Source organism: Betta splendens, chromosome 5 (genome assembly GCF_900634795.4).
Source record: "Betta splendens chromosome 5, fBetSpl5.4, whole genome shotgun sequence".
Taxonomy (NCBI): domain Eukaryota; kingdom Metazoa; phylum Chordata; class Actinopteri; order Anabantiformes; family Osphronemidae; genus Betta; species Betta splendens.
The window spans coordinates 9,298,966-9,313,498 of NC_040885.2; the positions used below are offsets into that span (position 1 = coordinate 9,298,966).

The window sequence follows — 14,533 nt, forward strand, 5'->3', positions numbered from 1 at the left end:
TATTGAATATGAAAACAAATATTTGCTGTATTTAAATGATGAAAAATCTAAAAGGTAAATCAAACTTCACAAACCTTATCTCTACTTGATTTATGTAACTGATGCCAACAATTTGTCAAACAAAACCGTGTCAATAAAAGTGTCAATTAAAATTTTGATTTTTTGGGGCAAAATATTGAAATATATTCTCAGGCTTTACTGTAAATGAACAAGAAACACTTTCAGATCAATAGAGAAACAGATACAGATAGACAGATAGAAAATACTTTCAAAAACCATACAAAGACAAAACACAAACTGACCTTTTAATAGGCTTAATGTGTATCATGTTGTACAGGTAGTCATGACTATGTTGTCAGGGGTTCCCAATGAGTTTAATATCATCCATGATTTTGGACATATCAAATATAGAATTACAACACTTATAAATCCACTGGAACACACAACCAGAATGTCAACAACCTCATACACATACGCACTCATCGGTTCACAGTTCAACACAAATCAATTTTATTTGTGGTGATCCCAATCCCAATGGTCCTTCATTATCTACGTCTACGTTCTTCTGGTTCTTTTGCAAAAGTAAATTTAATGAAAAGGATATTTACACCAATTAATTTTAGTGTATTTTTTCAGTAAATACTTTACTAAACGATTTGGCTTTAAAAGTCATTTTAAAAATATACTTTACTATACTTAAATAGTAGAAAAACTTTTAATATTATTGTGTTTTTAAGAATATTAGTGTTTAACAGGAATCAGGAGTTTCTGGCCTGTTTTATTATTATTTTGACTTAAGTATTCAAATACTTTTATAATTCAGGTTGGACTATTTTATTGTATTAGTTTTCCCACCTTCAGTGATTAAAGTTCTACGTGTCAGGTCTTTTGGACCCAGCATAGAAACGAGGCACAGTGGTCGACACAGGAGGCACCGTGGTCATCAGGAAATAGAAGACACACGTACATGATATTTGGTCAAGGAAATGGTTTGGTTTGGTTTACTGAACAGCTCAAACCAGTAGCAAGAGAAAAGCCATAAATGTATAGTATTATGTGATGCTTTAATTTTTATTTTATCAAGTGTCTTTTCTAAACAGTTTTACATATATTTCTTCTAAAACTGTGACTGTAACATCATCATATCAGATATCACAGTTTTATACTTTTGGCACAGGGTAAGATCTATATCCTCCCTTTGAAACAGTCACACCTGTTGTACATGTCTTGTACAATTAGGAAATTGATTGGTGTTCATAGAAAATGCTCAGATGCTTCTTTAGCACCTTAACACTCATTTTTACCAGTTACCTCAGCTGTTCATCAAGCACTCACGTTATTATCCATTCATTCTAAAAATTATAAAACCTACCGTTCTTTAACTGAGTGCACATTGGCACACTTCAGTTTTTAGTTACTGCAGTAAGTTAACGAAATGAAAACACTGTAAACTATACTATTACTACAACTCCATACAAACTCAGAACTATTTTAAAAAAAAGTATAATTCTACATAAATAAAGAAAAAAGACTATAAGAAAAAATTAAATAGAAAAGAAATCCAAATCTTTAATGGACAAAACCTAACACACCTGCCAGCAGCATTGACTGACACCGGACAAAGTAGGTTTATTAAATGGAAATATGCTGAGAAAATGTTCCTGTTTTGTTTTTTAGCACCAGAGACAACTGGAGTAAAAATGTTAAAGACTATATGCATAGTTCAATATTTTATCCAGCATTTTCACGATTGAATTTAAAAACACAACTTGAATTGCGGAACCATAAAATGATTTACTTAACTGTAACAAGTGACATAAAACTGTCACATTCTTGTTTTCGTATAAAACATCTTAAATGGGACTAATGACAGAAAAGTATTTTGTACATTGCACATTATTTGTACACGTATAAGTGTTTGATTTGTATTTATTATATTAATTCTAACAATTCATCTTATAATGCAAAGGTTAATGTTATAAATAATTTAGGTTGTTATCTGGATGTAAATTACAAGAAGGAGCAGCTGCCTGGTTTCACTAAAGGGATCTACCATGGAATTGTTAAATATTAATAGGCCATGTTCAAATTGTACACCGTGGTCATACTCTGTATGAATGGAAAAATTCTACATCTACATGAAGGGTTGATGCATTTGGTTGAGCAGTAGATGCACAACAAGGACACTTTTAAATGTGTCAGGCATTAGGCGAAGACTAAACAAATACTGGCCAGGCTTCAGACCTCGTCCTTCGTCACACTTCAGCATCTAGGTGGTCCTATCACTCAACGGCAGAGTCAGCATCCATGTCATTCAGCAAGTAAATATCAGTGTGATGTGACAGGGCCAGCTGCATCTGAAAGAGAGAAAAGACAGGATGGAGTCATTATCAGTGGGCTCTAAACCCATCACAGAAAACAATCAAGCTTATAACATGTGTTCTCTTCTGAATGAACCAAGGTGTTCATGTATTATTTATGTAAAAACGAGGTAACAAAAATCCCCAACCATCTAATGGCTAACAATGAAAATGAAAGCATCCATCACAGCTACTCATTTTAGATTAATCTCACCCAACTTGTTTTTTTTTTGTTTTATAGTTGGATACATATAACTGAACATTTGGCGTTTATTTACTGTGTTTTAAAGCATATGAGGTAAACATATTATTCATTGCTGTAGTTTAATCAGGAATCTGTTCATGGTTTGTTTTTGATTATTACTATAGTTTAATAAAGGTGCTCACCTTGCTACTTTCCAAATTCAATTTTCTTTTTTTCCATTTATTCCTGGAAAATCCTGGAAAAGAGCATTTGCACTGTACAGTTCTATGGTCTAATGTTTTTTGTCTACCTCATAATTCATCTGATCCTTATCTGGTTTAAACATTATAACTAATGCTTAACCTTAAGCTACTCTGCATAGAAGGTTGTAGAGTGAGCCAAGCTACCAAATGTTGTTCAATGAACTAAAATCTGTAAAAACCATCACAGTGTGTTTGACCTTAACATGAAATACCGTCAAACTGTTGATCTAAGACAAACCTCCAGCTAAAAATAACTTCCTTGCAGAGGTCAAACTCTGGGTGTCACTAAAACACAGTGTAGATCATGAGCCTTTCTTTAACTGCTCAAACAGAAGACACCAACAATGTCCATTTCCATTTCTCCATTATTTCCCATTTATTTAGGACGCAGGGACAGATACTTATTCATTCAAATCAAAAAGCAAAAATGAAATGTAACAAATGTTCAAATGTGCCTTTTGATGCCAGTTTCTTTATATGACATCAACTCACAGAAAAATGTTAGGTTACATTTCCATCATCTGTACACAAAAGCGTTTGAGGAAGATTACACCTGAGAATTACACCTGGCACCACGCTCAACATCTCATGTTATAATAACCCCTAAACCACCTCTGGGGCAGAACATTTCCCAGTCTTCTCTCCTAGTAACACGAGTGGAATGCTAATATTCTCTGTATATGTATATGTATCTGTATATTGTACAGTCATTGTATGTACTCTGCTACATTTTGCTTCCTTCTAATTATGTATTATGTATATTTTACTTGGTTATTGCTTGATTAGGTGCTTTAGTACTAATGTGCGACTAAGGTGTTATATTGAAAGAATTTCTTTTACAAATAGGAAATTGCTGGTTATGTTGTCTGCCATCAGACTATTTCGTCTTCAAAGAGCTGCCGATTTGCTGCTCCGATTATCCTTTAACTTGTTAGAAAAACCCAAGGCCGTGTGAAGGCATACCAGGAGCTGGCTTTAGTCTAAACTGTGTTAGGGAATAAATGGCAGCATGTGGTGCATATAAAATATGCTTATGAATTCTTTATTTCAGTTCTCTTAGCACTAATTAGTTACATATTCTTAAAGTGTGTTATTCTTTATTGTTCTCACAGATCTAAACCTACATTTAATGCTGCAAATAGTGTGATTGCTAATAAGAAGAGAACATTGTCAGGATGAAAACAGAGAATGTCGAGTATGTGAGGAGAACAAACACATTGCTTAAATTTCTTCTCCTACTGTTAAGTAAATTAAACCAGTCAGTGACACAAATGTTCCACAGTAGCAAACGGTTGTGCAAAATGTGCACTGCAGCTTAACTTACCGCTGCAGTCAACTAGCATATTAAACATTTTTCACATTTGAAAAATTCTAACCAGACTAAATTTTATTTGAACGACATTTTTAAACTTTAAACGATTACATAAATAAACTCATCGCCTTTATACTAGGTTTGAATTCTTTCCAGTGACACTAAGAACACTTTTGGATCTGCATCATTATTCTTACACATAAATAAAATATGCCTCGTCTTTCTCTCCAAAGACAATGAAAAATTATATAAATCACACAAAACAAAAAAATGTGGTACTTTTTGTTTAAATTATTATTGTGCGTTTGATAACTACAGTAGTTATATTTGTACTTGTTTGATCGACAGTTTGTTTCAGCGCAGCTGTAGGTCTATTAAAGTATTAAAGGTTGAACTCTCATTAGTATCAGACAATAATTGACAGCCATTTAAATGGAAACACATGCTGAAAGCTTGAAAGCTAAAGTCTCACTAACATTTTATAAAAACCTCAAAAAACATTACTTCAACATTCTGATAATAATGTGAATTATCTGTAGTGCTGCATATTGTATCAGTGATTCATTTTACAGTTAGAGGTGACACCTAACTACAGTTGTTGTCAGCCTTCCAGGACTGAAACACTTAGAAACTTCTTTTATAGCTGAGCATCGTATACAGTATAAAAAGCTAAGATGGTGTGGTACTATTATGTCTCAATGGGCTCATAAAACGCACCAAATGTTAAAACTCAGCTCCACAAATTATAATGTTACAATAGCACAACATTTGAAAAGTCCTGGTTGTGTATAGGGCTCAAGGCTCCGAGAGGAAAGAAGAATGCTGGTGGTTACTGTGCTGTTCAGCCCTAGGAGTCGTACTCTGACTGCTCTTCTAACACAGCTGGTAGATTTCTTACCCTGCCGCAACAGTCCAGACACGAGACCCCCAAGGCAATCAGACAGTGCCAAGCCTGCAGACAGTGGGCAGAAAAGAGGGGGAGGTGGTCTGATTTTTGTACTGTGTTAAGTCTGAGTCTTAAGTTAAAGCTGCAGTAATGTTACTCACCAGGTAGCATACAAAGCACAGGTAAGCCACGGAGAGGAAAGCAGCGAAAACGTAGAGCAGGACACTGTTCAGTGACGTCACGTAAACAACCACGAAGTACATGTTGATTGCACACACCATCAGGATAACGATGCCGCCAGAAATCTTCCAAAATCTTAAAAAAAAAAAAAAACAAGTTCAATAAAACAAAAAAATACTTGATTTCTTGAATAGACCCCGACTAAATTTGTAAATACAAAATCAGTGTCAGTGAGAAAGAAACATACCAAAATAAAATCTTGCAGTATAAAGGCTCACTGATCTTAATACATACCATTACAAAACTGCTTCTAATTGATTGTACTGAAGAGGCAATTTAAAATTAAATAGCCTTTTTAATAATAATTAAAAAAAATTTTTTACTTACAATCCATTTGCAAAGTCATTCATTATCGATGTCAGACTAGTGAAGGTCAGAATTGGAATCAAAGCAAATGGAAGCTGTTGAATATCAAGAGAAGTCACACTGATTATTTCTTAGGATAATGTTTAAAATAAGATCAAGGTATGAATCCGAAACTGTGATACGGACCTGCATACTCTGAAGCACATTGAGGAAGTCGTTCATCCCTGTCAGATGCTGCACGTCCTGGAAAATTGCTACCAACAGCGTCGGTGTGATAGCGATGGAGCGAGTCAGCAGCACCCGTGCAAAACGGGACCACCGCAAATTCAAGAAACCCTGAGCAAACAAGTTCATTGAGCACCATAACTTTATACCATTCTACTTCATATTGTTGTTATAGTGTTGACTACATGCAACATATTACAGGCATTCTCACCTCCATGACAAACTGCCCAGAATAAGTGCCTGTCATGGTGGAGCTCTGTCCGGCTGCCAGGATCCCTATGGCCCAGATGTAAAGGGCAGCAGGGCCAAAGAAACAGCCCAGAACCACCCCCTAAACAGACAGAAAGAGGAAACATTATCCAGTCTAACCATCCAACCTGTTATTTGTTAATTGTTCTATCTAATCCATTATAATAACTAGATTTTACATGTATTTACTGCTGTTGTGTTGATGGCCACACATACCCCTTTGTAGATGTCCACCTCAAGTGTCTCATTGTTTGTTGGGAAGAGATCTGTGTGAGGGCTGCCGGTTGCATTGCACATGTTACTCTGCAAACAAGAATCACAGAATTCTGTTAGCACCATCACAGTGTACCAATGTTTCAGTGTGCTTTTAAATGACCAACAGCTGCAGCAGTTCTCAGTGTAGAGCAATGTAATATGTAAAATGAGTATAGAGCAGTGTAATGCATCTTTATGATGTACTGTATACCCACCACGTCTATATTGGTTTTGCCATAGAAGGCCTGGGCAAAGACCGCTACAACAAAAACGTTGATGAGGAAGGAGACGAAGAGAGCGATTGAGGATTCGATGAAAAAGTACTTGTTGGCCTCTTTTACTTCCTTCTTATCTTTGCGATCGACTTCCCGAGACTGGAATAGGTGAGAATAAACAATTCGAGCTTTTATACAGCATACAAATAAACTTGCATACATCCGTCAGTGGTACTGCTCAAGTCTTTTGTTTCTAACCTTGACCAGTGCTGAGTGCAGATAGATGTTGTGAGGCATAATGACGGCACCGACAATCCCCACAGCCTGCTCCAGCTGTGCAGGTCCACAGCCAGCACAGTAAGGTAGGAACATCCCCTTCAGCAGCTCTCCTTGGTCGGGCTTTACCAGAACATACTACAGAAAGGAAAACACATAAACAGGCCCAAGTGCCATTAGCACCTTTTTAAAATTTCTACAGTTACGTCTCAGTAGAGACACTGGGGAGCCTTACTTCATAACCAAAGCTGACCGCCATTACAGTGATGAGAAAGCCAAAGAATGCTTCAAGTTTCCTTAGACCTGCAATTACATACACAAAAACACATTAAGCTTTCCCAACACTGACTTACAACTAGTGACTGTGTCTACAGGAGAGAATCACATACCATATTTGTCTAGAAACAGAAACACAAATGTGTCTGTAATGGTGATGAGAACTCCTGCCCACAATGGGATCCTGGTGGACAAACAGAGAAAATTCTGCTTTTGTTCAACATTTTTCACCAATACAGACAAACTGTTGGTAAATCTGTTAAAGCGTCTAATCAGTTTTAATAGAAAAGGCTGAAAGAAATCACCTGCCCACAGAGAGAAGGTTGAGAGCTATCGCGCAACCAATGACCTCCTGCATGTCTGAGCCGATAATAGCGAGTTCCACCATCAGCCACAGGATGATCCGAGGAACCTGAATCAGAGTTCACAACATATCAGTTATGTCATCTGTGCATCTGAGACACTGGACTCTCTGAACTCTAAGAGCTCATTACCTCAAATATTGTTGAACACACATGGTCAATGAATATAAAGAAGTTAATGCACATTAGAAAAGAGGAAGTCAACATATGTAGAGAGTGTGAGAAATGCTCACAGTGGGATACTGGCGGTTGCAGACTTCAGCCAAGTGCATTCCTGTGACAACACCGAGACGAGCAGCCAACCTCTGTAACAGCAGACCAATGATGGTGGACGCAAGGAGCACCCATAAGAGCTGAGGAAGAAAGGAAAATTAGCACAAGTTGGAGAATTATTAAGAATATTCTTAATGAATATAGTAGTAGTAGTAGTAGTAGTAGACAGTAAATAGTAAATAGTGCATTAGTAGTAACCTCCAAAAAGAAATAACGTTTCGGGAAAAAAAGGAAAATATTTGCACTAAATATATAAGGAAAAGGGAAATGTAAACATATACAGAATGAGTCATTATAAACTACAACTGTAATTAAAATGGATACAGTGCCAACATGATTGTGGGGGAGATTTAGCTGAAGAAAAATTTTAAATGGCTCCAACAATATTATTTGTTGTGGGGATTAACGTGCATATGCGTCACCTTAAAGCCAGCTCTAGCTCCAGACTGCAGGTCAGACTCAATGTTTCCTGGATCCAAGTAAGCAATGCTCATCAAAAACCCAGGTCCAGTGAAGGCCCATAGTTTGCGGAAACTAAATACCTGTACAAAAGGATTTTATTATATTATAATTGCAATTTAAACAAACATGATTTACTTCTTGCTTGCAATTCTATTTAGAACAATACATAATCTTTCTGTACTAATAGACATCCTCAAGATTATACTGGAGGCCAGATATTTGCTTCTTATAATATCAGTTGCCACAGTACCGTGTTGGGACTCTCAGGAATGTGGACCTTGTCTTCAAAGTATGTGGAGAAGGGATTGTCTTCAACCACAGGTGAAGCAGGAGAAGTGATTGTGCTGTACTGGTTTGACTGGACTCCATTCTCCTGAGGAGAGTCCTCTGAATAAATTGGACAGACAAAATACAGATTATAAATTGCCTGACCAAAACAACACACACACTAATATTCCATTGGACCGCCTTTACCTTTACTTACAGCATGCATTCGCTGTGGCATTGTTTCGATAAGCTTCTGCAGCGTCACAAGATTTATTTGCATTAATGTTTCTTTCTTGCTGAACCTAAACCTGACCAACTGCAGCAACCCCAGCTCTATTTGCTTAGTTGAATCCAGGTGGCAGTGTAATTAGTATGAACATCAGTGTTACAGTGACCAGTGTCTCTTCAAATATAGTGAACAAGTTTACGGTTTGAACTCTAAGTCCTGCTTTCTGTTTGTTTGTTGCACAATTTTAACTGCTGAGACTTGAGGATGTGGTAGCTTCAAATGAACAAATTTTGATTCCATGTATATAAATAATTATTTACCATCATCTCACTAATACACTTTTGCAACAGCCTTTGTGGAACTTGACATTCATTACTAAATCCAAAAACAAAAATCCACTTCACTAGAGTAGAGGAATGAAACTGGAAACAACGCAGATTTGTGTACTGCTTTTAGCTGACACACAGATACTGTATGACAAGTCAATCAAAGTTAGGCTATGCAAATAGTCCACACTACCACATACTCTGCAGAATCTATTTAAACAGCATCACAAATAAAACAAAACCTTTACTTTTTTTCCCCACAAGGAAAATATTGTCATAGACTCTAGAGTGGTTTATTAAAGAAACAACATTACCTCAGATGTAAAGCTATCCGTGTTATTTTACTGATCAGGTGCAACAATCATTCATGACAAAAATTAATAATCAGATTTCAATTTCAAAGCAGCTAAACCCATAACATAGCATTTGACATAAAGACATATTCCACACCTGCAATTATATTATTAGAACCAAAGCTCAACTCTAAATGCTATGCACAACTTACTGAGCCTGGACATTTCATTCTTTTCTGTCTTCATCTCCAACTCACTGGTCCCAAAGTCCAGAGAGTCCCTGCTTTTATATGACTCAGCTTTTACCATCCCCTTTTTGCCATTAAATGTCACAACAACCCTTTGACCTCACTGCTAAAAGTGACCCGTGAGAAGAGAAAAGTACAAACAGCACAAGCCATGTCATATTAATGCAATTTATAAAGGAAGCTGAGATTTAACAGCATTCAGACTCTAGAAGAGCTCCAACCAAAACCTTAAATCACAAAACCAACACAACACCAAACATGAAAACAGATCTTCCTTTAGTTAGACACAGTCAAATAGTGTTTAAAAGAACTTCTGTCAACATCACATTATCACTGAACATGACTGAGGTCTTACATAAACGATCAGAGCATTTAATGTTGGAGAATATGGCAAGTGTGTCTGTAATATGATAATCATGGGTCTGTTATCTCCAGCTGTTACCTTCGAGGAGGTCTCCGTCGTGCTCTGCCTTCATGAGGCCAGGCTGAGGTATCCCTGGGAACCTGAGGGATAAATATCAGCCTCCCTGGAAAAAGGCATAAGACAGTATGAGAGGCTTAGAGCTGGAAAACAATAATTACTTTGGTGCTGTATATAAAACTAACAGTCATTAGGATTAAGAGACTGGTCCTGTGTTCTTATGTTGAATTAGTAAAAAGGTCTTAGCCTTTCTCACAGATATGAGACAACAACATAAGTTGTGACTGTGCAAAAGTTTGTTCCACTCTGTTAATAATATGTACAAAGCATAATAATGACTAAGCAAGTAAAAACCTTTAACAGGATGTCTTGTGCTGAACACTTGACGTTTGAATTCTCACTTCCACTATATGCATCCGTCCTCTGTACAAACTTGCACTGATAGTGAAGGAAGGACATGCTGAGGAGGCACAGACAGGCTGTGCTAACAGCACTGTATTTTCTATGGCTCAACGTGTGCAACAGGTTTGCTGGCATTTTCCCGGGCAACAACAATCAAATTACTGGAATCTAAAGACCAAGACAAGCTGACTTATCAAACATGAAACCCAACAAGATCCAGTTATTGTTGAAGAAGAAGAATTTGGTATTTGTCAACAAAGCAACTAAAACAACTGTGTTCTTCTCTATGTGGCTGTTTAAACACTCTGTGGTCAGGAGAAACTTATGCAGCTCAGTTTCACAGTTTCTTGTCCTTGCCCTCTTCCTCATACCAACTACACAATGATGTTTGAAACTCAACAGCGTTTTTAATACTGCAAATGAAACAAGAAGCTGTTGATCTACTCTACAAAAATCTGCTTCTTCAGTGCCTTTTCTATTAAGCAGCAGCATATATTTTAAAAAAACAAAAAATACATCTGGCAACTGACTATTTCAACCAATATAATCACATATTGGATTAACTGTAATTCATTTTTTCTTTATGCTTAAAGGTGACCAGATTTGGTCCCTGACTTGGCAGCTACTCATTCTGTGGCTGCAGAGTGCTTTAATCTCTTAAGACGCTGACATACTTGTCATGGGACTCCTCATGTGGCTATAGTGGACAGTGACTCAACACAAGAAGGAGTAAAAATGACCTAATGTGCAGAGCTATCCAGATCTGAAACATGTACAACGTATAACTTCGTTTTATTTCCTTTAATAACTTTGATCTTTTTGTCAGAACGTATGCTATTCCCAAACTCAGTCAAGTTTAAACAACGACAACCAACCGAATGACTGTCACATGCCTGTTAAACATACCCTTCCTCTAATGAAAGTTTATTCACTTCCATTTCACATTAAAACTATATTGTCCTGAAATTCCGGTGGATGACAGGAAGCACATCAACATAAAACACCTGATCTGACCGGACTTTGATGCCAGTGATTATTTGTCACGGTGCTGCATGGGAGAGATACGTCTTCCAAATCAAACAGCGCCATTGATAACATCTACAAGGAGATTTATGTGCGTATTCACTCAGTAATGTCCTTTGCCCTAAAAGGCAAAGGAAGTAACAGAGAGAAGTTGTAGACGTGCAAATTTTTCCACACGTAAACTATTCACAGCCTTACGTCAAGAGTGACTTGATTTACTTTGATCAATCAGCATCAGCTACAGTTTGTATGTAGTAATTTTCACACTGGTCCTTTTCACCAGATTGTCAAGTGCTAAACTGGACAAATACACATCTGCACATAAACAATTCACTTCATACATGTTCTTGCCTGTGCTATAGAAGAAGAAAGTCTTTTATTGTCATTATCACACTGCAATATTGAAGACACCTGGTGCCACAATCTAATCTGGTATTTAACTTAAAACACTTGTAGATGCTCATACTTTTCATGGGCATGTACAGGTGTACATGCCTTGCATGGCAGGCCACTGCTCCCACAGGGGATAGGTTAAATGTAGAGGACCAGTTTCATTGTGGCATTTTAACAAGTGTGATAATGACAATAAAAGACTTTCTTCTTCTAAGTAATATTCTAATTTTCTGAGATACTAATTTTGGAGTTCTTATTAGTTAGAATCATCACAATTAAAATAAATAAACATTTAAAGTACACCAGTGTGTAATAAACATAATATACAAATTTCACTTTTTTAATGGAATTAGTGAAATAAATCAACTTTTTGATGATATTCTAATTATATGACCAGCACCTGTATAACATTCGTAGCAGGAGCAGTTATAAGTAGCTCTAGGGTTGTCAAGAAACCACACCACTTATTCAGCCATTTAACTTCCCCTAAAGTCCGCATGTCAATGAAAACCATGAAGGCCTAATCTGACCAGAGCACATTCCACTATCAATATTGTGCATCTATGACAACTCCCAAACTGTCAACTTACACTTGGATTTCAAGAGTAGTTGGTGATGAATTTCATGATACTTAATCTGTTAATCAATAATAACTACTTCTTTTGTTTTAGATATTGCTACAAGCTACTTTTACAAACATTTTGTAATCACATATGCCAGAAACCTTTACTTATGCTTTACATGACGTACTCACAATGTGGATCTGATTATATAATTGTCTCCCATTTAATTTAGTTAGTAAACTCACATAATATACTCAGCTGTAGTACATTATAATAATGCATATCCAAATCTGTCCTGGCATGATGATGCCTGATGCTTTGGAATCTAGCTTTAAGAGATGAATGAGTTCCTTGATTTTACTGATGTCTAGTACTGGACCTATTCATGGCTGTGCTTTAGGCAAAACACAGCTGTGTATTGTCAGGAGTCAAGCCTTGATGCGGGTCGCTCTGGCAGGACTGAAATTGTACATGCACGGGGAGGATGTGGCTTGAATGGGAAAAATAGCGTGTGACCCCTCGTCCTAGAAAGAACAGTAGCGTTAGCAGTGTTATAGCTGCTAGTGATTCAACCGGCTAACCTAGCATTTATATATATGCTAAGTTAACCAAAGTGGCCTCAACTACTTCCTGAAAAAACTGGTTAAGTAAAGACTTGTGCGCAAACACCAAGTTAATGTCACAACTACGTTACTATGTAAATACAAGCTAAGTTGACAAGTTTCTGTGATCCGTTAGCTTGACTCGTTGATAAAGTTACTCCTATAAAGTACAACCTTACCTTAATACGCGTTAGAAGAATGTGACAGATTGCTTTTCGATGATTACACTGTCTTCAATCTTACACCATGTCTGTAACTATGAACCTGGATAAGCAGCACGTTATCAAGCCAGACTAGTACTCGTTCCAACGGTTCTTACCTCACTGCGCATGTGCAATAATCCTGATCATCTTCCTCTTCTTTGGTGTTTTACGGCGGCTTGCATCCTTGAAGTTGCACTACCGCCACCTGTCGTATCCCACATCCCTCACACCCTCGTCCCTAACCCAGTGACATGTAAAAGCTTAAACAGAGCATTCAACCCTCTCCCTGATCCTCCAGCTTCCAACACACTCCTTAAACGCACATCTTTCACTCTTGCTCCCCTCATGCTCCTCACCATTACTTCCCATTCCCTCCTGTATTTGTCACGTTTTACAATGGTGTCTTGCATTTACCCACAGAACACATCTCCGATCTAAATGTCTCCCTATCAAATGTAATGTGCTATTCAGATAGTTGTGACCTTCATTTACCCTCTTTTTTCCTCTCCCCCTGCCACTCCTTCACAATATTTACTCAAACTATGCTTTTCCCTGCACCTTTTGACAGTTTTACACTTTTTTCGCCACCATATCCACCAACTCATTACCTGCTCTCCACGTGCTCCGGAACCCACATCGGCACAATCTTCATGTTACTATTTCTAGTTAATAAATCCAAAACGTCAAACAAATCTTCCTGATGATGCTTGGTTCTTTTCCCTTGTAAGGAACTTAATACAGACAGCGAACCACTGCAGATTTAAACCCTCCTGCTCCACCCACCTCAGTGACACCTTGATCGAAACCATGTCTACTTCAAATACGCTCAAATGGTCTGAAGTTCTGATCCAATTTCTGTGTGGTGTTTTCCACCACCACATATGCACCTGTTTTCCCGTTTGAGCCATCCATGAACATCAGAACATATTCCCAGTACTTCATCTCTACTAAATTATGGGAGTCATGAACTACATTAATATTTCCTTTTTTTCTTCTCTAGTTCCAAGTCCACCCTTACATTTTTCAGCCTGCATAGAGGACTGTTGGGGATATAATTATACATCTTCACCTCTTTCCCACCTACTCCCAACCTACTTGCCCACTCTTCACCATTCCACCCAAACCTTGATACTCCTACCCTTTCCCTCTCCCAGCACCATTGTAACAATTTTTTCTCAGGGTATCTATCATCCTTCCATTTCAAGCTGATCCAATAGTTCACTGCAAGCTGTTTCCTTCTGAGACTAAGTGGCATGACTCCCATCTCAACTCTCAGGGAACAAACTGGCAAAGTTTAACTGCTCCCACGCAAATTCTCAGAGCTCTTGCTTGCACAACTTCCAGATCCTGTAACAGTGACTTTGCTGCTGAACTATACACTAAGCCCCCAAATCCTGAAAATTTTTAAATAAACGTAAT

General features: G+C 37.5%; 1 protein-coding gene across 2 annotated transcripts; it reads right to left on the bottom strand.

The window, feature by feature from the left end:
• Positions 1-291: 291 nt before the first annotated feature.
• slc11a2 (solute carrier family 11 member 2) lies at positions 292-13,264 on the bottom strand. Of its 2 annotated transcripts, none has more exons than XM_029151622.3 (17): positions 13,231-13,264; positions 9,950-10,034; positions 8,395-8,531; positions 8,105-8,224; positions 7,643-7,762; positions 7,353-7,459; positions 7,161-7,231; positions 7,007-7,074; positions 6,754-6,909; positions 6,496-6,654; positions 6,242-6,328; positions 5,988-6,107; positions 5,738-5,887; positions 5,573-5,646; positions 5,167-5,320; positions 5,018-5,071; positions 292-2,357 (listed from the first exon to the last, which is right to left on the bottom strand). In XM_029151622.3, the coding sequence occupies exons 2-17, from the start codon at positions 9,981-9,983 to the stop codon at positions 2,283-2,285; spliced, it is 1,686 nt and encodes a 561-aa protein (XP_029007455.1). In that variant the 5' UTR covers positions 9,984-10,034; positions 13,231-13,264; the 3' UTR covers positions 292-2,282. The 2 variants fall into 2 exon arrangements, with proteins under 2 accessions (XP_029007455.1, XP_029007453.1); XM_029151620.2 differs by having other exon boundaries at positions 13,091-13,231.
• Positions 13,265-14,533: the final 1,269 nt, after the last annotated feature.

What these genes read in the sequence shown, in the direction of transcription:
- slc11a2 (XM_029151622.3), bottom strand. Translation starts at nt 9,983, where the DNA reads ATGAAGGCAGAGCACGACGGAGACCTCCTCGAAG. An exon ending in CGACGGAGACCTCCTCGAAG is followed by an intron (nt 8,532 to 9,949) that starts GTAACAGCTGGA and finishes CAATTTATTCAG; the next exon opens with AGGACTCTCCTCAGGAGAAT. An exon ending in TCTGTTTCTAGACAAATATG is followed by an intron (nt 7,075 to 7,160) that starts GTATGTGATTCT and finishes ATGTAATTGCAG; the next exon opens with GTCTAAGGAAACTTGAAGCA.